Below are 27252 nucleotides of genomic sequence, written 5' to 3'. Positions count from 1 at the left end.
TGGTAGGAGTAGAGGAAGCATTACTGCAGTAGAAAATTATTATTTTATCAATTAAATTGGGAGCAGATAATGTGATAATCCTTTATGGAAGGTCGATATCTGAGAAAGATTATGGAAACGTTTGAGGTGGGATGAGACATGATAATAAGGAAGTATGAAAAACATAGCATATGGATGGCTTGAATGTGATGGAGAGATGATGGGGATACTCTCAAGCAGAGACTCAGCAATGGGCGATCAGTGAAAATGGACATGTTAGGAGCTTTCCAAGGGATTGCACAGGTTACGCAATAGTTGTTTAGAGTGCATATGCCAAAGTGAAAGAATAGCTGTTAACTTTTTGATTCAGTTCATGTGCTAAGCTTTGTTTAACAGGTTTCTTAAATCGGTGAATGGTATAGTTCGGAAAGGAACAGTGTGCTGAAGACCCCTCCTAAGTAAGTATGCTTACACCATGCACTTTGTGTTATTTCCTTTCTCTGCTATGTTTCTGTAGTTGACGACCAAATGATAGTAGTATAGTGCATTAGCAAACCCGTAATATAAAATGTGGAGTGACACACACAGTGGTATGTACAGTATTCTTATTACCTTATTTCATTGCCCACATGGAAGAGAAAGTAATTTTATAGTGTGTTACTGATATGGGTATGATTAAGCTCGACTGGAAAGACAAAGTTTCTTTGAGTTCCATAGCTTTACACAGAATGCGAGGGCCAGACACAGACTACAACAATGTGTTAATATCACACGTTAGGCAAGGTTTTCAGGAGTTAACTCAGCTCCATAAGAAATTTTCAACTGCAACATTTGCTTCTGTCCTTGCTTGTAGGTTTTTAAATCCCCTTCCCTACTAAAAATTCAATTAAGCATTTTCACGTATGGCAACTGCATAAGGCTGAGACACAGGATATCTGGCAACATTCCTGTAATAATGTAGGGTTAAAGAATGGCAAACAGTAGAAAGCTGGCAATCAACTGTAACGTTAAGGTGAGTCACTACACAATGTAAGTTCATATTTAAATCTAACATTAGGCACCACCAAGACAAGCAGGCAAGCAATAACCAAAAATTAATGTCAGAATGAAGCTCCCTGATAATTTCCCCATGGGAATATCATTCCTTGCAACTGCAGTCGACATGGAACCAATGTTTCAACTTCTGTTTCAAAAAATGCTTACCCTCAGTCACACAAATGGACACAAAATAATTGAATCACAGAAACTGAGGTCAATTCAAATTCTGTGAAACCATAAGCATTACAATGTCAAGATAACAATTTTCTTTTCTTATTTTCTTGTAAAAGGATTCAACATTTATCCTCACAAAAAGCTTGGTACCAGCACTTGAAATTAATGTGGTACTATAAACTTGGAAACTGATACCATATGCAGAGGCAATAAAGTTACGAGCAGAAACACTGTCACAACCCAAGTTCAAGCACAAGTCTAGCAACAGCAGGAAACACAGGTAAACTCTGAAGAGCAAAGTCCACACAGTCTTGAGAATGGTACAGTCTGTTATGCCAATGAAATCACCATTATAATATGAGAGCATACATACACACTGAAGTGGTTTACAGCATGATGTGGCCTGATTAGCAGTGGCTTCAGTCCTGGAAGGTAGATGAAACAGTCTGGTAACCTCACAGTCTGTTGAGGAAGCTTACTGCTCTACTTCCGAAACTTCAAAAGCTTTGGTGCTTTGAAGCACTTCCATTAGGGAGTGATATGACTTGCACAAGTGTATGATCAAGCATCTTCATCCACAGACAAATGGATCATATCACCTCTAATGAGATTTCAGAGTAGGATTTGTTATACATGTACTTGAAACTAAATTTACAACTAAGTCCCTACAAAACTTGCAACCCATTCTGCTTTATTTGTTCTTACACTGAAGGAACTCCAGCCCAGCAGCTACCACATGCATCTTTTATGTAAAACAGCCTTATAACAGCATACACATTCTTTCCAATGAGAGGATGAATGGTTCTGCTAATAACTCTAATTTCTGTACTAAATGGAACAAATGCAAATTTATTGACAGTAAACATGCATGCTGTTGCTGTGGGTCACTGATCTGACCTGCCTGGAAATGAAATATCAATCATATTGTGATTGAGTTCCTGAAGCTTAGTACTAATGCTGACAGCTGTTGCTGACGGTGTCACTGCTGGTGCTACTGCTGCTGTTGCACATCAACTGCTGAATGTCTTCCATGCATGCCAAGTGAATGTTCACTTAATACGATTCCAGTGCTATCTCACATGTCTTAGCACAGTAACGTAATTCAAAATACAAGTGCAGATGTCCAATCTCATAAATATCTCAACATCATGTTTATAGACAGCTCTCAGCATTTATTTCCAAATGCAACACAACAAAACCACATAAAATAACAACCTGGAAATACATATGGTAATCAAGTGTTAAGGCATAAAAATCATGAGAAGAACCCTATCATAATACAAGCCTAATGTTAGAAGATACAGGCAAAGTCTAAAGAGCAAAACAGGTCCAGAGAATAGCACAATCCACAATGACAGATACACAGAAATCAGTGTTACACAATGTGGGCACATGTAAAGACAGAAATGGGTTTTATCAGGTGGTGGCCAGCCATTATCGGGCCATGCAGCTGGCTTACTATGTACGCAGCCACAGCTTGCATACCTGACAGTTAGCAGTGTACTGGTTGGAGGTCCTAGCAGTCACACAAAATGATAATATATTTTTACATACTGTTGTCTGGTGGGACTACTAAACTATTCATGATCTCTTGATACATTTGCCAGCTTTAGATCAATTAACTGAAATGCAGAAGTGCAGGTTAGCTAAAACATTACCACCAGACACCAAGATACTTTCATTCTATAATTCTGTCCACGACCTGCCATTTACAGACCAACGTCACATCCCAGCACTGGTCCCATCACCAACTTTGGATGAACTGTTGCTTCCTAGGAAATGAATAAGGGTACAAACCTTTAATGACATGACTGAAGAAAAATTTACTTCCTAATAATTTAGTCTTACTTGGAGAGGCTGTATATCTTTACACATCAACAATTACATCCTACCTTACTATATGGTAGGTCTTTCCTCCAACTACTAGTTCCTGAATTCTATCTTTCATTATCAGAGACAAGTGCTCTGCTTGCAACTCGTTCCAACTATGCACAATAAATCATATGTGTGTTCGTAGATTTTCCCAGTGATTGAGATGCTTGAAGATCTCTCGGGGCATGCAGCCGGGTTGACTCGTCATTGTAGAACGAATTTTCGACGGTGTAACGTACCATCACCATCAGGTTACTCCTGTTGACTGGCGTCCTAGGCCAGCACGTGGTGTGGTATATATACCTGTCATCTCTCCCCTCCACTGACTCCGCATATGAACCGAGGGATGTGCAGGCTGCAGAGAACGCAGTGCGGCCCCTTCCTGTCTGGAGATGTTGTGTTTCGGTGGCACGGCCCTGGCAATTGTATGGCACGTTTTCCATCGTAACTCCTCCGCCGCATCAGGTGGCAGCTTGGAGGCAATTTGTTACACTCCGCTTATGATTTCTGCAACAGAGATTGCTGCTTGTGTTGGAGCAAAGTTTAACCCTTTTTCTAGGACGGACAATGCAGCGTTGTCGATTGTTTTCCCTGTAAGATTCATAACCATGCGTTTAGTCTCTTGTTTGGGGTGTTTTGATGCAAGCTGATCAAATTTTGATTACTGTCTCGTAGTTGCATTTCGTTGAGTCCTCTCGGCTTGTGCCCAGGAGGAACATTCAACCCATTCCCAGGTGACAGAAGGGAGCAGAATACAAAGAGAAAATCTACAAGATCTTGAACGACACTGCTTACAGGAAGACGATGACGGATCCAACCAGTCAGATACAGAAGACGATTGAACTTCTTCAAAGTATCTTTACAGACGAGACAGTGAAGAAACTTTGGCCACGTGCTGCTGCACCACCAAGACTCTAAGGACTTCCAAAGGTACACAAGATGGGCACTCCTCAGAGACTGATAGTGAGCACTATAGGAGAGCCAACATACCAGCTTGCCAAACACTTGACCGCAGTATTGAGTCCATTGGTTGGCAAATGTGAGCACCACATCAAAAACTCGGCTCAGTTTGTGGAACGTATGGGGAAACTCAAGTTGGCCAGCTCAGATCTTATGGTCAGTTTTGATGTTGTATCACTTTTCACGAGAGTTCCATTCAAGGATTCGCTGGATCTTATTGAGAAGAAATTTGGGCCCACATTCATGAAAGTATTTAACTTTGTGGTCACGTCAACATATTTTCTTTCTGACGGACATTACTACGAACAGATGGTGTACCAATGGGTAGCCCTTTGTCACCTGTGGTGGCCAACATGTACATGGAAGAATTTGAGGAGAAAGTGTTAGAATCAGCACCACTAAAACCAACAGTCTTCTACAGATATGTTAACGACATATTCGTCATTTGGCCTCACAGGGAAGAGAAGTTCGAACTGTTCTTACAACATCTGAACTGTATCCACCCCCAAATTCAGTTCACCATGGAGGTGGAGAAAAACGGGCAGCTACCATTCTTGGATGTTCTGGTACAGAAAAAGCCTGATGGGACACAGCGTCTAATGGAAGACAATCCAGACGGATCTGTACCTTCACACCTCCAGCTGTCATCACCTGTCACAAAGGGAAGAAGTACTAAATACATTGGTTCACAGAGCTCGTGTGATCTCCAACAAAGAAAGCTTAAATACGGAACTAGACCACCTCAAGGATGTGCTCCAGAAGAATGGCTATAGTGACCACCAAATCCGACGCGCCTTCAAGCAGAAGACCACACCACAACCGACACCAGATGAGGATCCACTGAAAGCGACAGCCTTCATACCATACGCGGGTAACGTATCTGGAAAAATAGGCAGGATTCTAGGATGTCATAACATCAAATGCATCTACCGCCTGCCACCAAAGATCAAGTCCTTTGTACAGACAGTGAAGGACGATTTAGGACTCCGGAAATCTGGAGTTTATTTCATACCATGCGAGTGTGGGAAAGCATATGTGGGGCAAACCATTCGCACGATCGAGGAAAGGTGTACTGAACACAAACGGCACACCGATCTCCAACAGCCTACAAAATCTGCAATCACAGAACATTGCCTTGAGACAAATCATCATATGAAATACGAGAACACAGAAGTCCTGTACAACACATCCCGCTTTTGGGACTGTGTTTACAAGGAAGCAATTGAAATCTGGGTGCACGAGAACCTTATTAACAAGGACAACAAGGACAACTCAGCCAAGTGTGGAATCCAGCAATGAAAGTTCTGCTGGAGCAGCGGAAACGGGGCACCACACTCGCCGAAGGCGGTATGCGTACTGACACCCATCAGTCATCTCGTCAGCGCAAGCTAACCCCACCACCATGGCCTGCACATCCCTCGGTCCATATGCAGAGTCAGTGGAGGGGACAGACGACAGGTATAAATACCACACCACCTGCCGGCCTAGGATGTCAGTCAACAGGAGTAACCTGATGATAATGGCACATTACGCCATCGAAAATTTGTTCTACAATGAGCAGTCAACCCGGCTCCATGCCCGAGAGACCTTCAAGCACAATAAATCAGATTAACCACACAGGAGACAAGTCCGAGACAGCATTCAATCCTGTCTATTCTGAAATACAGAAAATACTAATTATAACTCCTTGCGATTAATGCAACTAGACACCTTATTCTGACTGGGAGACAAGTGCAAGAGAGCTCTTGCACCTTCCTATAGTCATACACAAAGAAAATATCAACTATTACTTGTTGCTATTAGCAGTGACAGATTCTACAGCCTTATTCTTTAGTAACACAGAAAACTGAAGATAGTAACTATTGCTGGATACTTATTGAAAACTCAGTGGCATTACCCCCTGAATGGGTCCAATCTTCTCTTAGTTTTTATTGCAGCAGCACACTAGTGACTTGAGTCTAGGCTGTGGTTCTTCTTCTTCTTCTTCTTCTTCTTCTTCTTCTTCCTGGTACTGGCCCCAACTGCGACTGGCCCGACCGTGACTGACTTGTTGCTGTGCACTAAGTGCTTATACAGGGTGAAGTAAAAATGATGCACATGGCAGTTGGCTTACAATTCCTCATCCCAATTCATAACAAAGGTATACCTAGCAAAACCTAGTCCTGTCAATGGGTTTAATAGAAATGCAATTTAGGAAAAGAGACTATGATAGTACTGTAACTGTATGCAGCTTGGCCAACAACAAGTAGCATTAACTCTGCAGCTGGAGCTGTCCCATTAGCTCACTGAGATGCGGCAATGCCGTGGGAGACAGATATGCATACTCCCAGGTTTTGAGTCTTAGTTACACTGTTTGTTTCTTTTTCTCCCCCAGTTAAAGCATCAAATTATATCCAATTTACACCTCCAAAATGCAGTTTCTTGTATATTTATTTCTGTTACTATTACCTTTATTTAAACATGAAGACATAACATGAACTTCTTGCAGGTGTAAATGACCACTTGGTTTCCTTGTTTACACGAATAAATGCAAAACAAAATAACTGTGGATACAGTATCATCATCTGTATCCAATGAGGTACAAAAAAGACAATACCTGTGTTAAACTAGATTTCACATTATGATATGCACAATAATTACACACCGAACTTTTGATGTCCAGGCTTATCTTCGCAAAGCTAATACGTAAAGGTAAAAGCAACATTCATACTAGAGGAAATGTTCAATGTTAGGCTACCACAATGCATTTGCAAAAAAATTTACCACTTGCTGGATCATACTTTGCTGGACCCTACACAACACACCTGCATTCACCATTGGTGAGGAGGCATACATGTGAGCTATCAGGTTGTGTACATCCATGAGTGGATATACTATAAACCTGTTCCTTTCAAGTGTCTCCACACACAAAAATCTAGTGGATTAAGATCAAGGGAATTTGGAGGCCAGAACATTGGACCAATCCATTTCCCACAGAATGCTTCGTTTAAATAGTTATGCACATTCATTCCAAAGTATGTCGGAGCACCATCACGCTGAACCCATAGCTGTCACTGAACACCAGGTGGAATGTTTTAGAATGAGTCAGGCAAAGTATTACAAAGAAACATATGATACAGGTGCACATGCAACCTGTTGAGCAATAGGTAAGGGCCTAAAAGCATTCCTCCCATGATTCCAGCCCAAGGGTTTTTGCCAAAGCGTGGCTGAGCCACAATTACAACAGGTGACATGCGGATTGTGTTCAAACCAATAGCTGTTATGGTGGTTCAAAATACTTTCACGAGTGAAGCTAGGTTCGTCAGTCCATATCACGCTTTTTATAAAATATTTGTCATCTTCAACTTGGTGCATAAGCCATTCACAAAACTGTAGTGTACTCATCTAATGCGCTCTTCTGGCAGCAGGTGATAGAGAATGTGTAAGGATAAGGATGCAGTTCTTCATTGTGCAACATTTCAACAACCAGTTTTTGAAATATCTGAACTGCCTCGCAGTGTCACAGGTGCTTTAATGAGGTGATTGGTGAACAGTTTCAAGAATCACACTGCATCTAGTCCTTGGCTTCCCGAAGTCATTGCCCCAGGCGACAGAAAACAATCTTAACAGGATGGCACCTTTGAGGGTACCGTGCAGCATGCGCACGAGCAGCAGCAGCAGCAGCAGCTTAGTTAATTAATACACCCAGCACTAAAAGCATATTGACATATTTGTCATTTGTGTACTCCATCGGGAAGCTGCCCTACATTAACTTGACAGGACCAGTTATAGTTGTGCACTGCATGGTAAGTAGATACGTGCATGCAGTTTAAAGGATCCCACTATCGTGTGACAGGCTACTGGCATGTGACAAAATGATGTCCTGCTTACAAATGAGAACTAGAGAAGGGATATCTAAGAAAAATAAAAAAGGAACCTAAAAAGGATTCAAACCATAGCTACATGGTGGATGCAGGTCATCCCAGCAGTCTACTCAATGAGCTAGAATGGCTGGTATGGTATTGAGAGGTGATGCACTCCTCTGCACATTCCGATGTGCTGCACGATGAGACAATGTTGGCAGCTCCTCATTTTCATAGATGTATTTTCAAAATTCACCCAATCTGATTTTGTTAGATGCTCTTACTACTAGTGAACACTATCTTTCCCAATGTCCAGACTCCAAACCCACTACCTCATTCAATTTATCAAAACCCACAACTACTTCTCCTTTCAAGGAAAGGTATGCAAACAAAGCCATAGCACAGCCATAGGCACCTGAAAAGCACCTCCTATACCAACCTGTTTATGGATCATATAGACGAGACCTTCCTAGCCTTCCAAAACCCTTGTCTGGTTCAGGTTCATTGATGATATCTTCATGATCTGGACTCAGAGCCAAGACATTCATATCCTACCTTCACAACCTCAACATCTTCTCTCTCATCCACTTCGCCTGGTCCTCCTCAACCTAGCATGTCCCCTTCCTACTCATTGATGGCTCAATCTGCACTGTTGTCCACATTAAACCCCCCAAACACCAACAGTACCTACATTCTGGCAGGTGTCATCCCTTTCAGATCAAAAAATCCCTCCCATACAGCCTTGCCACCCAGGGACGGAATATCTGCAGTGGTAAGAACTTCCTTGCCCAGTATGCTGAGGGTCTCACCAAGGCCTTCACAGACAGGTGCTATCCCCCCAGACCTTGTCCACAAACAGATTTCCCGTGCCACTTCCCCTCAAAACCCCTACTCTTCCACCAGCCACAAAAAGAGTGCCCCCTTCATCAGTCAATACCACCCTGTAGTGGAACATCTGAACCACATGCTTCACCAGGGCTTTGACAACTATCATCATGCCCTGAAATAAGAAACATCCTACCCGAGATCATTCCCACCCCTCTAAAGTGGTGTTTTGTCAGACACCCTACCTCCACAATGTCCTAGTCATCCCTACACCACTACCATTCCCAACTGCTTGCCACAAGGGTCATGTCCCTGTGGAAGGCTCAGATGCAAGACTTACCAAATCTACCCACCCAACACTTCCTATACAGGTCCTGTCAAAAGTTTATCCTACTCCATCAGGGACCAGGCCATCTGTGAAAGGAGGTACGTCATTTACCAGCTCTGCTGCAATCATTGAACAACTTTTTATATTGGTATGACTACCAACCAGCTGTCGACCAGGATGAATGGCTACCACCAAACGTGGCCAAGAGCAAAGTAGACCATCCTGTGGCACAACATGTTGCTGAATTAACATGCTCGATTTCAATGGCTGCTTCACTACTCGAGCTATCTAGATTCCCCCTTCCACCACCAGCTTTTCTGAACTGTGCAGATAGGAATTACCCTTACAACACATTCCCTGTAATTATCCCAGCCGCAACCTACAGTAACATACTGTCCCCACACTCTCCACCCAAGTTTCCACCCCCTCTGTCCTATCCTCATCCTCGTCTCCCACCCTCTTTGTCTGCTGCCCTCTGCCAATGCACTCACCCATCATTCCCTGCTCCCTTCCTTTTTCAGTCCATTTTGCCCACCTCACTGCTCCACAACCTCCTGACAATGTGCCCATTGGCATTATACACTCTGCACATTCTGTCACCCAGCTCTCCTCTCCCCCCACCCATACACTACTGTCCCTTCTCCTTCCCTGTGCCCTCCAGATTGCTGCTTCCATCCCATGTGATACTTGATTCTGGTCCCAAGCTGCTGAAGTTGGCGGTCATGTGTGCTTGAGGTGTGCTTGCTTGTGTGAATGAATGGTAGGTATTTCTCTTTTGCTGGCCACTGTGGCCGAGAGGTTCTAGGCACTTCAGTCCAGAACCACGATGCTGCTATGGTCGCAGGTTCGAATCATCAGATGTTAAGTCCCACAGTGCTTAGAGCCATTTGAACCATTTTGTTTCTCTTTTTCTGATGAAGGCTGTAGCCGAACGCTTAGGTTTAAGTGTCTTAATTCTGCCTGTCTGCAACTTAACATGTCATCATTATGGTAAGTAGAAATATATCTTTTCCTACATTGTTGATTTCGCTAGATAAACTTTTGTCCTGAATCTGGATTAGGATTCACAGGCTGACCTTCAAAAGCACAATTTTTCCCTTTGCCCTGTATGCTGATTTTTCAGGGCCTTTGGGATGGGTTTCTCTAGCAGTATTGCTGATGTTACCAAAGGTCTTCCTAGTTTCTGGAAACTTTCACCTCAGCTGAAATGATTCTCACACACACCACACTTGTTCCCATTTCCACATTCACCTCAGGTGTATGATTGCTGTTATACATGAAGAGCCAAAGAAACTGATACACATGCCTAATATCATGTAAGGCCCCCTTGAGAATGCAGAAGTGCCACAATACAAATGGCATGCACTCGACTGATGTCTGAGGTAATGCTGGAGGGAATTGGACCACGAATCCTGTAGGGCTGTCCATAAATCCATTAGAGTATGAGGAGGTGGAGATCTCTTCTGAGCAGCACATAGCAAGGCATCCCAGATACGCTCAATAATGTTCATGTCTGGGGAGTCTGGTGGCCAGTGGAAGTGTTTAAACTCAAAAGAGTGTTCCTGGAGCCACTGTGTAGCAATTCTAGATGTGTGGGGTGTTGCACTGTCCTGCTGGAATTGCCCAAGCCCATCGGAAAGCACAATGGACATGAATAGATGCAGGTGATCAGAAAGGATGTTTACATACACTTCACCTGTCAGAGCTGTATCTAGACGTGTCAGGAGTCGAATAACACTTCAACTGCACACATCCCACGCCATTACAGAGCCTCCACCAGCTTCAACATTCCCCTGCTGACATGCACAGGCGATGGATTCACGAGATTGTCTCCATACCAATACAAGCCCATCCATTCAATACAATCTGAAATGAGACTCGTCCAACCAGGTAACATGTTTCCTGTCATCAATGGTCCAATGTTGATAATGAAGGGCCCAGGGGCCCTATTCTGTATCTTTCCGCTATTTTGCCAATCGGTTCGGTACACGAGCGCACCGAACAGTCTTGTTTTCGAAGGAGAGCCCTAACATTATTCTGTAAGAACTTCGGACGTGTTGCCAAATGGTCCTAGCAAACCAAAACGCTCTTGTCAGTTCTTCTTGCACCAGCCAATCAAAAGCAATCTGCCTCAGATTCAAGCAGGCACACTGCAGCACCACAGCAGCATGAACCGAAAGCGGCTAGCAGCTGACAGAAGCATGCTGTTCTTCACAGTACCGAAAAGTGTGGTTAGAGTACGTAATACTGTTCAAATTTTGCTGACCACATGCTTCCATGAATGCATGATAACAATAGAATATTGACTGTGTTACGGAAACTGTCGCAAATGTCACATTATGTCATTTTATTCTCATTAATTCATTAATATCGATGTCTTGTTTTGAATTTTACATTTCGGAATATGAGTTAGGAACGGAGTGTAGTACCACAATGTACAAATCCATGTATAGAAACACCCAAAAAATTAGTCATTTTTTTCTGTTTTCCGTCATTCCTTAGCTGCTTCAAAATTCATGAAGGTATGTTCCATTTATGCAACTAACTGAAGGCAGTTTGTTTAATGCCATACACATTTCACTTCTTTTATTTTAGAAGATGCTTCACAAATAAAAGAAGCGAAATGCGTACGGAAATAAATGAAGTGCCTTCAATTAGTCAATTAACGAAGTCAGAAGGTGTTACAAACATGAAGAGGAGAAAAAAAAAATTAGTATCCAGAGGTATATGAACCTATTACAGAACACATCTTCACCAACCTGAAATATTGTTTAAGAGAGTGTCAAAGAATAAGAACATTCATAGAATGTGACTGTAACACACTCCTAGAGATCCAAATGATGAGGTAGCCTACTTCCCTATATGAAACATCAACAATTTGGTTTTAAAACGCTCTTAAGGTTCCTGTCTGACCACACACTCGCAAATAATTGTGAATTACTTCTGACAAGAAAAAGTATAACGTCACTGTTGGTTGTTTCACGCACAGCAATTCATCTTTCATTTCTTGAACAAATGGAAGTCACAAAATCGAAGATACCGAGAAAGCACACTCTTACATATAAACAACAACGAATATATCAGAAAAATACTTAACTTTGACGATTAACTAAGTCCAAGAGTGTGTTACAAACACAAAGAGGAGGAGAAAAAATTAGTATCCAGAGGCATATGAACCTACGACCTTTGACATGGCAGTTTGTTGCCTTACCCGCTGTGCTACCACCTCTTGCTTACCACATAATTCCATTCAAGAGAGACACAGGCTGACTTCGTTGCCGAATGATGTGTGCTTATGCCATAAATGCGAGGAAGCGAAATTCACAAAATTCCTTTACATTGTTACTTAAAAGTTTTAAACACATTTTGACAATTACAAAAAATTGGAAAAATGTACACAAAGTCACTAGTAATTTCAGCTAACACTCATGTGATACATGCGAGCAGAAATTTAATGATTTTTTTTTTTCAGACTCTTAATTACGTAAAAACAACAGGTATTTTGTGAGAATACTGACCGAAACTGTTTTTCTTATGTTATTATCATTCACAGTAACAATACAAACCACATTTCTAACAAAGGAAAGCAGTCTATTATGAACTCACTTTCCACCCAGACACGTCTTGGTGATTCTTCAGTAACACAATCACTAAACCTGACACTAAAACCACTCAATATGTTTAAAACAAATTCTAGATGTAGATAAATCACACTGAATTGAATGAGAGGGCCTTACCGAAATCCAAACCCTCTTGGTACAGTTGCAGAAAAATCGGCTGGAGGACCGATTGGTAACAGATCTTGGAAGCTTACAGAATAGTAACTTCGGATAAAGAACCGAAAATGACATCAATAGTGAGGCTGATCTACTGCACCGATCGGTATGAGTGATACAGAATACTGCCCCAGGTGAAGCATAAAGATTCGTGTCGTGCAGTCATCAAGGGCACATGAGTGGGCCTTCGGCTCCGAAAGCCCATATCAATGATCTTTTGTTGAATAGTTTGCACGCTGACACTTTTTGATGGCCCAGCATTGGAAACTGCAGCAATTTGTGGAAGTATTGCACTACTGTCACACTGAATGATTCTCTTCAATCATAGTTGATCCCGTTCTTGCAGGGTCTTTCTCCAGCCACAGCAATGTCAGAGACTTTATGTTTTACTGGATTCCTGATATTCACGATACACTCATGGAATGGTCATATGGGAAAATCCACCGTTCATTGCTACCTCAGAGATGCTGTGTACCATCGCTTTGTGTGCCAACTATAGCACTACAATCAAACTCACTTAAATCTTGATAACCTGACACTGTAGCAGCAGTAACTGACATAACAACTGTGCCAGACACTTGTTGTCTTATATAGGCATTGCCGACCACAGCACCATATTCTGTCTGTTTACATATCTCTGTATTTGAATCCAAAAGATTATACCAGTTTCTTTGGTGCTTCAGTGCAGCTACTGAATACAGACATATTATTGGCCAGCAGTGACATATTTTTAAGGGCCTTTAGGAAAGCATCCACTGGTCCTACTTTACATTTCCATTCAGAATTCAGCTTCAATTAATTTATCATTTGAATTCCTTTTTTAAAACCAGTAGCACTTTTTGGTACCTGACTTTCAACAACCAACAATAACAAGCAAGAACTGATGTATGACATGCAAATATCTACTTGCTTTCTCCTAAAGCATAAAGAATAAACAAAATGTAAGGCTGATAATTTTTTGTGTCTAATGACTAGTAAATAAATGTGAAACCTACATTTTTCACAAAATGTTGCTTTCAGAACACCACCGCAAGAACAGGAAATGTTTTTGGAGGAAAACAGTTTGAAATATAAATACTCCTAAAGAAGATTGATGAAGTGAAACTAATGATCATACGCCTCACACACTGTATTTTTGTAAAATATTGGCAGCAACAATGTTGTTTATTATCATTATTACTACTATCCTTGAGTAACCTGGATTGAATCAGTGTCATTCAGTTAAAAATATATGAAACAACCATATTTACAAGCTTTTATGGTCATAGTAAAGCTCTCTCTTTAGATATATAGTACATGCTTTGATAGAGAGTGGGAAAGGAAATTGGCCATGTCTTTATAACCATGGATCATTTTAGTATGCAGTTTCAGGATATCTAAACAATAGTCAGCAATCTGGTTAACAGGTGCCATAAATTGAAAATACACTATTAGTAAGGAATTCATCAACTGGTAAGGAATTCATCAAGACTGAGTGAGCCATGAGGTGAAAAATATGTGTGGTATGTTGACAATGCATGAGAAAGCAAATGAAATTGCATCTTGCAGAAACTGTTAAGTTCCACTACATCTAAATCAAACATAAATAATGATGATACCTGCCATCCTGGAAGATCTGTTAATTTCCACTACATCTAAATCAAACATAATAATGATGATATCTGCCAGCCTGGAAGAAGCAGAAGAAGAAGAAGAAGAAGAAGAAACTGTTTTTATGAGACCAATGACAAGAATAATATGAAAAGATTTGTATTTGTATTAAGTACACAGATAACTGTCTGCCTCTTTTTTACCTTTCCTGTGAAAATGTCCGTTGATTAAAGTACCAATGAAGTATGAGGATTTATTGCCCACTGACAGAAAATGCTTAAATGTGTACAGTATATGTCACTCAAAGATACTAATTCAGAGGAAGAATACCAATAATGATAAAAATTATTTCAGTTACAAACAGAATAGACAGAGCGGTCGGGTTCTCTTAATACGTGGACAATGTGCTGCACATCTAGTTTAGTATATTATGGTCTGTATTTCCTCCACGTAGAAAACATACAATGACACATTCATTAGGAAAATGGTGACATGGCTGAAAGTTCATAAAAAACAATTTATCTTCAATCTCCTAAAAAATAGTTCTGCACAACAGAGGGGCAGGTGGAAAGGAGAACAAAACCAGATGCAGATTATCTTGAGAGAAAAAGGGGAGATATAAGTATATAGGCAATTTTCTTGATAAATTACATTAAAGGATACACTCATCTGTACAAACATTTTGTGATGTTACTGTGTCTACAAGATTTTTCTGTTGATGATAACCATTTAAACTGTTTAATCATCTTAAGTGTGCAGTAGGCCTACTGATTTAAAGGCTGAAATGACGGTTGGAACAAGAGTAAAAAGTAGCTTACCATGTTATCAATAGCAGCTGCTGCATCTTCAGCTGCCTCAAATTCAACAAATGCAAAACCCCTATGTTTTTCAGTTTCATAATCAAGAGGTATCTGAATGTCAACTATATCACCAAATGGAATGAATGCCGCATGCAGAACTTTCTCGTCAACTTCTTCTGCCAAACCACCTATAAAAGCAAATTCATAAATCATAAATTAAATGATTAATGGAAAATCTCATATAAAGGTGTGAAACAAATACTAACAAAGAGATAGACGGGCTGGCCAGTACTTACCTCAGCTCAGTACAGCCGATAGATACCAAAACATAACAGAAAATTTACATTCCTAGCTTTCGGTTGGTTGATTTGTGGGATTAAAGGGACCAGACTACTACGGTCATCGGTCCCTTGTTCCATAAAAACTAAAACCACCCGAAGAGAATAAAAAACGAACAACAGGAAAGACAGCAGACGAAACAGGACATGACATACTCTGACACAGACCAGACAAAACAAATTAAAACACACAGTGTGACGGTGGTTGGCCGACCGTAGAGACAAAGAGGAAAAGCAAGCCAACCACCAAGAACACTTTAAAATCAGAGGCTAAAAGCCAGAATCAACACTAAAAAAAAACACTCAGATTAAAGGATAAAAACCCCTTGCCTAAATAAAACACAAAACCAAGTCCACCATGGCAGAGTCATCTGATAAAAGAGCATAGAGCGTGTCAGGCATTGCAAAAGTCTGCCTGAGCACGGTTAAAAGGGCGCACTCCGACAGAATATGGACCACCGTCAAGGAAACCCCACAACGACAAAGAGGGGGATCCTCACGACACAGTAAATGACTGTGCGTGAGTCGGGTGTGGCCAATGCGGAGTTGACAAAGGACGACTGAGTCCCTGCGGTTGGCTCGCATGGATGACTGCCACACAGTCATCGTGTCCTTGACAGCACGGAGTTTGTTAGGGGTGGTCAGACCGCGCCATTCAGCATCCCAAAACGAGAGAACTTTGCGGCGTAAGACTGCCCGCAAATCAACCGCCAGGAGGCCAATCTCCAGAGATGGCGCACTGGTGGCCTCTTTCGCCAGGCGGTCAACAGTTTCATTGCCGGGTATACCAACATGGCCTGGGGTCCAAACAAAGACCACAGACCTGCCGCTACGGGCGAGATTATTCAGGGACTCCTGGATAGCCATCACCAGATGAGAACGAGGGAAACACTGGTCTAGAGCTCGTAAGCCGCTCAAGGAATCGCTACAGATAACGAGGGACTCACCTGAGCAAAAGCGGATATACTCTAGGGCACGAAAGATGGCGACCAGCTCAGCAGTGTAAACACTGCAGCCAGCCGGCAACGAACGTTGTTCAGAATGGTCCCCTAGAGTTAGTGCATATCCGACTAGACCAGCAACCATCGAACCGTCGGTGTAGACAACGCCAGAGCCCTGATACGTGGCCAGGATGGAATAAAAGCGGCGTCAGAAGGCCTCTGGAGGGACTGAGTCCTTCGGGCCCTGCGCCAAGTTGAGCCGAAGGCAAGGGCGAAGCACACACCACGGGGGTGTACGCAGAGGGGCCCGGAAAGGAGGTGGAACAGGGAAACACCCAAGCCAGGAAAGAAGCTGTTTGACACGTACGGCGATCGGACAACCCAACCGGGGCCGACGTTCTGGCAGATGAACGACTGACTGCAGGAAGAGGACACGATAATTTGGATGCCCGGGCAAGCTAAAAACATGGGCAGCATAAGCAGCCAGTAACTGTTGGCGTCGTAACCACAGTGGAGGGACACCTGCCTCCACAAATATGCTGTCCACAGGGCTGGTTCGGAAGGCACCAGTGGCAAGGCGTATCCCGCTGTGGAGGATTGGGTCCAGCACCCGCAACGCAGATGGGGATGCTGAGCCATAAGCCAGACTCCCGTAGTCCAGACGGGACTGGATTAATGCCTGGTAAAGCCGTAGGAGAGTAGATCGGTCGGCGCCCCACCTGGTGTGGCTCAGGCATCGCATAGCATTTAGATGCCGCCAACAGGCCTGTTTAAGCTGCCGAATATGAGGCAGCCAAGTCAACCGGGCATCAAAAACCATCCCCAAAAACCTATGTGACTCCACCACTTTAAGAAGCTCGCTGTCAAGATAAAGCCGCGGATCCGGGTGAACAGTGCGTCGCCGGCAGAAATGCATAACACAGGTCTTGGCTGCGGAAAACTGAAAACCATGTGCTACAGCCCAAGACTGCGCCTTGCGGATTGCGCCCTGTAGCTGACGTTCAGCAGCTACAATGCCAATAGGGCTGTAGTAAAGGCAGAAGTTGTCAGCATACAGGGAAGCGGAGACAGTATTTCCCATGGCCACAGCGAGCCCGTTAATAGCTATTAAAAACAGACACACACTGAGAACAGAACCCTGTGGCACACCGTTCTCCTGGACTTGGGAGGAACTATATGAGGCCGCAACGTGCACGCGAAAGGTACGATACGACAGAAAATTGCGGATATAGATCGGCAGAGGGCCCCGAAGACCCCATCCATGAAGCGTAGAAAGGATGTGATGACGCCATGTCGTATCATACGCCTTCCGCATGTCGAAAAAGACAGCAACCAGATGCTGACGGCGGGCAAAGGCAGTACGGATGGCCGACTCCAGGCTCACCAGATTGTTGGCGGCGGAGCGGCCTTTACGGAACCCACCCTGAGACGGAGCCAGAAGGCCTCGAGACTCCAGTACCCAATTCAAGTGCCGGCTCACCATCCGTTCAAGCAACTTGCAAAGAATGTTGGTGAGGCTAATGGAACGGTAGCTGTCCACCTCCAAAGGGTTCTTCCCTGGTTTCATAATGGGGACAACAAGACTTTCCCACCATTGCGACGGAAACTATACCCTCGACCCAAATGCGGTTGTAAAGATCGAGGAGGCGTCGCTGGCAGTCCACTGAAAGGTGTTTCAACATCTGAGAGTGGATGCTATCTGGCCCAGGAGCGGTATCAGGACAAGCGGCAAGGGCACTTCGAAATTCCCACTCACTGAATGGAACATTGTACAATTCAGGATGGTGAGTGCGAAAAGAAAGACTCCGACGTTCTATCCGCTCCTTAATGGAGCGGAATCCCAAGGGGTAGTGGGCAGAAGCGGAATTCATAGCAAAGTGCTCTGCCAAGTGGTTTGCAATGACGTCGGAGTCAGTACAAACTGCTCCATTCAGTGAGAGCGCAGGGACACTGACAGGGGTCCGATAGCCAGAGAGGCGGCGAATCTTGGCCCAGACCTGCGATGAAGTGACATGGAGGCCAATGGAGGACACATACCACTCCCAGCACTCCTGCTAGTGTTGGCGGATAATGCACCGGGCTCGCGCACGCAGCCGTTTGAAGGCGATAAGGTGGTCGATTGAGGGATGTCGCTTGTGACGCTGGAGCGCCCGCCGACGAGCTTTAATCGCTTCAGCGATCTCAGGCGACCACCAAGGCACAGTCCGCCGTCGAGGGGACCCAGAAGAACGGGGAATGGCAGATTCGGCGGCAGTAACGATGCCGGTGGTGACCGACTGAACCACTGCATCAATGTCATCGTTAGAGAGAGGCTCAATAGCGGCAGTGGAGGAGAACAAGTCCCAGTCAGCCTTATTCATAGCCCATCTGCTAGGGCGCCCAGAAGACTGATGCTGTGGCAGTGACAGAAAGATTGGAAAGTGGTCACTACCACACAGGTCATCATGCACAGATGGAAAGGTCAATGGCGGAGTATGTGCCATGCGCCACACTGAAGTGTGTGAAGACACCATCATTTAAGATCGAGAGACTGAGCTGCGCCAATAAATGCTCAACGATGGCGCCTCGACCTGTTGCCACCGACCCACCCCACAGATGGTTATGGGCATTAAAGTCGACTAGTAACAGGAAAGGTGGAGGCAATTGAGCTATCAGAGCAGCCAGGACATGCTGCGCGACATCACCATCCGGTGGAAGGTAAAGACTGCACACGGTAACAGCCTGTGGCGTCCACACCCGAACAGCGACAGCCTCTAAAGGTGTGTGGAGAGGTACACACTCGCTGTGAAGAGAGTTCAGGACATAGATGCAGACGCCACCAGACCAGACACCCTTTCATAAGCTGCCCGGTTCTTATAATAACCCCAATAGGCACGGAGGGCGGGGGTTCGCATTGCCGGAAACCAAGTCTCCTGCAGAGCAATGCAGAGGAAAGGGTGAAGGCTGATAATTTGGTGGAGCTCAGCTAGATGGTGGAAGAAACCGCTGCAGTTCCACTGGAGGATGGTGTTGTCCATGGCTGTGTGTGTGTGTGTGTGTGTGTGTGTGTGGGGGGGGGGGGGGGGGGGGGGGGTGCGCGCGCGCAAGTGTACACCTGTCCTTTTTTTCCCCCTAAGGGAAGTCTTTCCGCTCCCGGGATTGGAATGACTCCTTACCCTCTCCCTTAAAACCCACACCCTTTCGTCTTTCCCTCTCCTTCCTGAAGAAGCAACCATCGGTTGCGAAAGCTTGTAATTCTGTGTATGTGTTTGTGTGTTTTGTTCATTGTGCCTGTCTGCCGGCGCTTTCCCACTTGGTAAGTCTTGGAATCTTTGTTTTTAATATATTTTTCCCATGTGGAAGTTTCTTTCTATTTTACTTACATTATCCGTTGTTTAGATGGACACTGTGGGAATGACTGTGACATGCTGGACAGTGAACTAGATTTGGATACAGCAAAGGGCTTCATTCTGCAATGGTAGACTATTACTCCTAATAGTCTACCATTGCTTGACAGGAACAGACTGGCCCTGCTGCCAGATGTTTAGTAGTGTAATAGTCATCAAACAACCTTCATCTTACTTTTCAGTAGCGTACAATGTGCCAATGGCCTTGGTGCAGTGGTAACACCGGTTCCTGTCAGATCACTGAAGTTAAATGCTGTTGGGCTGGGCTAGCACTTGGATGGGTGACCATCCGGTCTACCGAGCACTATTGACAAATGGGCTGTACTCAGCCCTTGCGAAGCAAATTGAGGAGCTACTTCACTGAGACGTAGCAGCTCTGGTCTCATAAACTGACATACGGTTGGGAGAATGGTGTGCTGACCATGTGCCCCTCGCTATCCACATCCAGTGACACCCGAGAGTTGAGGATGACACGGTGGGCAGTCAGTACCATTGGGCCTTTGTGGCATCTATGATGGAAATATACCAGCATGTGTCTACATGACACCCACGGAACTTGCAAGGCAATAAGTTGTATATGTGTTTCTGAGAACCTTGGATGTCATCTGACAGTTATGGTATTAGTCCAGGGTTTCTTACTACATTTTGCTCAATGCCAGTTCATCTTGAAGAGATTGGTATGAATGATCAACAAACTTCATCCTGTGGGGTTTGACAGTTAAATAGTGTTCCTTATCAAAGATAATAATACCCAGATAGTATTAGGACCAGAAAGTTCAATGATATGGGAAGTAAACAATAATGAAATCATAAATGAAGATTGGAATACACAGGGTGAATCAGGAGGAAAGGTACATGCTTTGAGGGACGATAGTATTAGTGATTCTGAACAAAAAACATCATATGTATGTGTGCCCTGTTCCTAATGTTTTCTGAGGAAACTAATGAAAACAATCGGTAACAGGACAGATGCATGAGATAGTATATGAAACATCGTGATCAACTGTTTTGTTTGAACCGGGATTGAAGCGAGTCCAATGTGCTAATCACTGTGCCACCTCACTCAATCTAAAATTTGTGATTGAAGTTAGAACCCCATGTGATTTCCATATTTTTTGAACCCTGAAGAAAGACATTTGTGGTCATTGATTTGCTTCAAAGAGGTGTCTGGGTATAATCATGGTTTTGTAAGCTACCACAAACATTTTCCCACGACAGACACTGATCATCTTGTCTCACAGTGGAATAAATGTATTAGCAGTTATGGTCATTACTTTTGAAGTAACCAACAGTTTACTTACTTCTTCCATCTGTCTTGTTTTCATCTAGCTGCCCTTATACATAAATGATAAGTGGATAACACTGGAAGCTCTAAGAGGCTGTTTATAGATGATGTGGTTGTCCATAAGAAGGTAACAATGCCAGGAGACTGTAGCGAACTGCAAAAAGACCTGCAGAAGGTTGATGAATGGTCCAAAAGGAAGGAAGGTTAACGTTTAACACCCCGTTTACAACGAGGTTATTAGAGATGGAGTACATGCTCAGAATGATTAAAGGATGAGAAAGGAAACTGGACATGCCCTTTCAAAGGAACCACCCTGTCATTTGCCTGGAGTGATTTAGGGAAATCCTGGAAAATGTATAAATCTGGTTGGTATGACACAGACTCGAACCATCTTACTCCTGAATGCGAGTCTAGTGTGCTGATCACTGTACCACCTCACTCAGTATGAGTGATGCATGGACTAGCAGTAAACCTTCAACATAAATAAATGTAACACACTGTACATACAAGGTGTGATCAAATAGTAATGGGAAAATACGATTTTCAAATTTTCTTTTTGTCTTGGTACATATGTCACTGATGTAAGTTTGCATTTTCAGCTGTTTTAAATATTTTGTTAATTGCTGACAGTCAAAAAGGTTATATGTGTTTTTGAAGGCTCGGTGAATCTTTAATTTCGAAAAATGTGAATCAAAGAATTTGCATTCAATCTTGCTTGAAAATGGAATAAAGTGCAGCACCACATTTGAAATGTAGTGCATCTACTAGGAGTAAGATGACAGTTTATGAGTGGTATACATGTTTCAAAGAGGGTCGAGAAGATGTTAATGAGGACAACTGCCATGGACACCATAGGACATCAGTTACTAATGACACCATGGAAGAAGAAAGAAAATGGTTCCGGAAAGTTGTTGAATTACTGTCAGAGAGGTTGCTGATGATGTCAGCATATCGTCTGGTTCATACTATGAAACTTTTTTGGATTTTTTAGGCACGAAACATGTAGCAGCAATGTTTATTCTTAAATTGTTGAATTTTGACCAAAGAAAACACTGTACATATATTGCTCAGGATTGCCGAATGAAATCAACAACCATACAGAACTTCTAACGAAGGATGAAGCAGGTATTGAAACAGGGGTATACGGGTATGATGTTGAAACCAAGGCCCAATCATACCTAAGGAAACACCTGAAGAGCCAACACCAAAAGAAATTTGACAAGTTAAATCACCGTTTTCTTTGATTACAGTGGGAGAGTACATCATCTGTTCCTGCCACTTGGCTGTACAGTCAATATGGAATACTGCCTGAAGTTAGGTGTCATTTGCGTGAATCAATCCGAAGAAAATGACCTGAAATGTGACAAAACCACTCATGGGAACTGCACCATGATAATGCTCCCCCCTTGCACCTCAACACTTGTTCATGATTTTTTTTAACAAGCAACAAAACCATTATGTTGCCTCGGCCACTGTATTCACCGGACATGGCTCCCTGTGACTTCCTCCTATTCTTGAGGCTGAAGAGAACTATGAAAAAATGATGTTTTGACGTCACTGATGAGAAGATAAAACAGAATCGATGAAGGAGTTCAACACCATAACAAAAAGTGAGTTCCCAAAGCACTTCCAAGATTGGAAGAAGCACCGCCAGAAGTGTATTACATCTGAGGGGGATTACTTTGATGGGGACAAAGCTGATATTGAGATTCTTTAAGGAAAACAAAAATTTCTATTCCGTTCTGATAACGCCTCATGTATAAGAGAAGAAATCCACTGCAGTGCAGTTACACTATTGGTAACAAATTGTTGGAAACAGTAAGTATGTAAAATGCCTATGAGTAACCAACTGGAGCGACATAAACTGGAATGACCACATACAACAAATAGTGCAAAAAACAAATGCCAGGCTAAGATTCTAAGGAAGAATCTTATGAAAAAGTACTCATTCACAAAAGAAGTGGCTTGCAAAACATGCATTCATAAATACTTGAGTTATTGCTCATCAGTCTGGAACTCTTACCAGGTTGTTGTTGTTGTTGTTGCGGTGGTGGTGGTCTTCAATCCAAAGACTGGTATGATGCAGCTCTCAAAGTTGCTCTATCCAGTCAAGCCTCATCATCTCCAAATAACAACTGCGACTGACAGCTTTCTGAATCTTTAAGTTAAAATGAACAATTCAGATAACAATAATATTTCTTTACTGACCAGTTTAGGTTTGTATATAAGCCGAAACCGGTCAACAATGAAATATTATTGTGAACTCAACTGTTCATTTTAACGTAAATATAACATCAGGTCGTTGCTCTCCATAGACTACGTCGCCAAAATTTCTGAATCTGCTTACTGTATTCACCTCTTGGTCTCCCTCAATGATTTTCATGTCCCACACTTCCCTCCAATACTAAACTGGTGATCCCTTGATATCTCAGAATGTGTCCTATCAACCGAACTGTTCTTCTGGTCTAGTTGTGCAATGGCTTTCTTGTTTTCCCAACTCTATTCAGTACTTCCTCATTAGTTATGGGATCTACCCCACCAAATCTTCAGCATTCTTCTGTAGCACCACATTTCAAAAGCTTCTATTCTCTTTTTATCTAACCTGTTTACTGTTCATGTTTCAGTTCCATGTATCGCTAAACTCCAGACAAAAAGTCAAAAAAGGACTTCCTGACACTTAAATCTATTCTCGATGTCAACAAATTTCTCTTCTTCAGAAATGGTTTTCTTGCCATTGCCAGCCTACATTTTATATCCTCTCTACTTCATCCATCATCAGTTATTTTACTTCCCAAATAGCAAAACTCATCTACTACTTTAAGGAATTTAGTTTCCTAATATGATTCCCATAGCATCACTTGAAATAATTCAAGTATGTTGCATTAGCCTTGTTTTGCTTTTGTTGATATTTATTTTATATCTTCCATCCTCCTTTCAAGACACTGTCCATTCTGTTCAACTGCTCTTCCAAGTCCTTTGCTGTCTCTGACAGAATTAAGTCATCAGCAAAACTCAGGCAGTTTTTATTTCTTCTCCCTGAACTTAAATTTCTACTCCAAATTTTTCTTTGGTTACCTTTAATGCTTGTTCAATGTACATATTGAATAACATTGGGGATAGGCTACAACCATTTCTGACTCCCCTGTTCAACACCTGCTTTTCTTCCATGCCCCTCAGTACTTATACCTGCCATCTGGTTCTGTTCAAGTTGCAAATAGCCTTTCACTCTCTGTGTTTGACCCCTGCTACTTTCAGAATTGACAGTATTCTAGTCAACACTGTCAAAAGCTTTCTCTAAGTCTACAAATGCTATAAATGTAAGTTGGCATTTCCTTAACCAATCTTATAAGACAAATTGTTGGGTCAGTACTGCCTCATGTGTTCCTACATTTCTATAGAATCCAAACTGATCAATGAGGGCATTTCATAAAGTAAAGAAACAATGGCTTGCAGTCCTTAAATAGAACATTTATTTAGAAAACGACAGTTACATCTTATTAACTGGATTATTTGTTATTTTTCGACATAATCACCCCCATTATCCAAACATTTGTTAAGTCGGTGCACAAGCTTTTGTATCCCACAGTCACAGAAGGTTGCCGCCTGTTGTCGGAACCACATTTCAACTTCAGCTTTGATCTCTTCATCGTCATGGAATGATTTTACACCAAGATTCGACTTCAGGTAACGGAAGACATGGAAGTCGGTGGGCGCAAGGTCCAGGCTGTATGGCGGATGGTCCAATACGTCCCATTTGAATTGTTTGAGTACTGCTTTGGTTACGAGCGCTGTGTGAGGCCGAACACTGTCATGAAGCAAGCAGACTCCACTTGTCAGCATTCCCCTGCGTTTGTTTTGGATTGCCCTTCGAAGACATTTCAAAGTCTGGCAATATGCAGCAGCATTAATTGTCGTTCCAGGAGGCATAAATTCCAACAGAAGAATGCCTTGACTGTCCCAAAACACAGAAGCCACGATTTTCTTCGCTGAAATCGACGTTTTGAATTTCTTGGCTTTTGGTTAATTCGAATGGCGTTATTGCATTGATTGTTGCTTGGATTCAGGTGTATGGTGATAAACCCACATCTTGTCACCTGTCACAATGTGATCAAGGAACTCATCTCCTGCTTCAGCATAGCGTGTGAAGAAGTCGAGTGCAAAGCCCATCCTTTTCTTTCTGTGTTCTTCCATTAACAGTTTTGAAACCCAGCATGCACAAAATTTCCTGTACCTAATTCGACAGTCACAGTGTTATAAAGAGTTGTCATTGACATGTCCGGTATGATCTGATGCAATTCTTTCAATGTGAGACGTCTATTCGCACGAATTCCTTCCTCCATTCTCCGAAGAAGGGCATCAGAGATCACAGATGGCTGACCTGTTCTTTGTTCGTCATGAACATTGGTCCTAGCTCCAGAGAAATGACGACACCATTTTGTTACATTGTCGATTCATAATGTTCCCAGAAACAAACAATTTCCCACCCAGAAGCAACATTCAACTGCTGAACAACCGCAAGGAGAAAGCTAACGGTTCAAGATTAACACCAGTGCTGCCAACTTGCTCACCAAAACTCTTCTGTTCCTCTGGCGTACAGGGTATCTTTACTTTCTGAAATACCCTTGTATTCCGAGATTTGCTTCTACCAGTTTTTCCATTCTTCTGAAAGAATTCATATTAGTATTTTACAACCATTATTTTTGAAAGTGATAGTTCAGTAATTTTCACACCACTGCTTTCTTTGGAATTGCAGTTACTACATTCTTCTTGAAGTCTCAGGGTATTTCACCTGTCTCGCGCATTTTGCACACAAGATGGAAGGGTTTTGTCATAGCTGTCTTTCCCAAGGCCATCAGTACTACTGATGGAATATTGTCTACCCCTGGGGCCATGTTTTGATTTAGATCTTTCACAGCTCTATCAAATTATTCTTGCAGTATCATATCTCCCCTCTAATCTTTATCTACGTCCAATTTCCTTTCTATACTATTGCCTTCATGTTCATCTCCCTTGTATAAACCCTCTACATACTCCTTCCACCTTTCAGCTTTCCCTTCTTTGCTTATGACTAGTTTACCATCTTGGCTCCTGATATTCATACACTGCTTCTCTTTTCCCCAAAGGGCTCTCTAATATTCCTGTAGGTTATCTATCTTTCCTCTAGTGAAGTATGCTTCTAAATCCTTTCTTTTATCCTCTAGCCATTCCTGCTTAGCAGTTTTGCACTCCCTGTCAATCTCATTTTTTAAATGTTCGTATTCCCTTTTTCTGCTTCATTTGCTGCATTTTCAAATTTCCTTCTTTCATTAATTAAATTCAATATTCTTGTGTTATTCAAAGATCTCTACTAGGCCTTGTGTTTTTACCTGTTTGATCTCTGCTGTCTTCACTATTTCATGTCTTAAAATCTACTCACTCATTTTCTACTGTATTCCTTTGTCCTGTTCCTGTCAGCCATTGCCTAATGCTCCCTCTGTAACTCTCAACAACCTCTAGTTCTTTCAGCTTATTCAGACCCTCTTTCCTTAATTTCCTACCTTCTTCCAATTTCTTCAGTTTTAATCTACAGTTCATAAGCAGTAAATTGTGGTCTCAGTCCACACCTGTCCCCGGTTCCTAAATCTCTGTTTAACCATTATATAACCAGCCTGAAATCTTCTGATATCCCCATGTCTCTTCCACTTACACAACCTTCTTTTATGATTCCTAAACTGTGTGTTAGCAATGATTAAATTATGCTCTGTACAAAATTCAACCAGGTGGCTTCTTTCATTCCTTTCCCTCAGTCCATATTCACCTCCTATTTTTCCTTCTCTTCCTTTACCTACTGTCAAATTACAGTACTCCACAATTAATTACCAGGTTAGATTAATAGAAGTGGTAGACAAGATCCAACAAACAGTGGCATGTTTAGTCAGAAAATAGATTAGTTGGTGGGAGAGCATTATGGAGATGCTGAACAAAGTCCAGTGGCAGACTTCACGTGATACACGTTGGGCATCATGGAGAAGAGTAATACTGAAATTCTGAGCGAGTATGTTCTGGCACGATTTGGGCAACATATTACTTCTACTCACACAGGTCTCGTGCAATGTCTGTTATGAGAAATTAGAGCTAA

General features: G+C 42.6%; 1 protein-coding gene across 2 annotated transcripts in view; it reads right to left on the bottom strand.

Annotated features, from left to right (window-relative positions):
• The window catches only part of LOC126356306 (peptidyl-prolyl cis-trans isomerase E), a 78217-nt gene that overhangs the window by 18182 nt on the left and 32783 nt on the right, over positions 1–27252 (bottom strand). For both annotated transcript variants that reach the window (XM_050007253.1, XM_050007254.1), the window contains exon 2: positions 15203–15372. In XM_050007253.1, coding sequence (XP_049863210.1) covers positions 15203–15372 — 170 coding nt within the window. The remainder of the gene's footprint in view (positions 1–15202; positions 15373–27252) is intronic.

This window comes from Schistocerca gregaria, chromosome 3 (genome assembly GCF_023897955.1).
Source record: "Schistocerca gregaria isolate iqSchGreg1 chromosome 3, iqSchGreg1.2, whole genome shotgun sequence".
Taxonomy (NCBI): Eukaryota; Metazoa; Arthropoda; class Insecta; order Orthoptera; family Acrididae; genus Schistocerca; species Schistocerca gregaria.
This window is presented reverse-complemented; position numbering and strand designations above follow the sequence as displayed.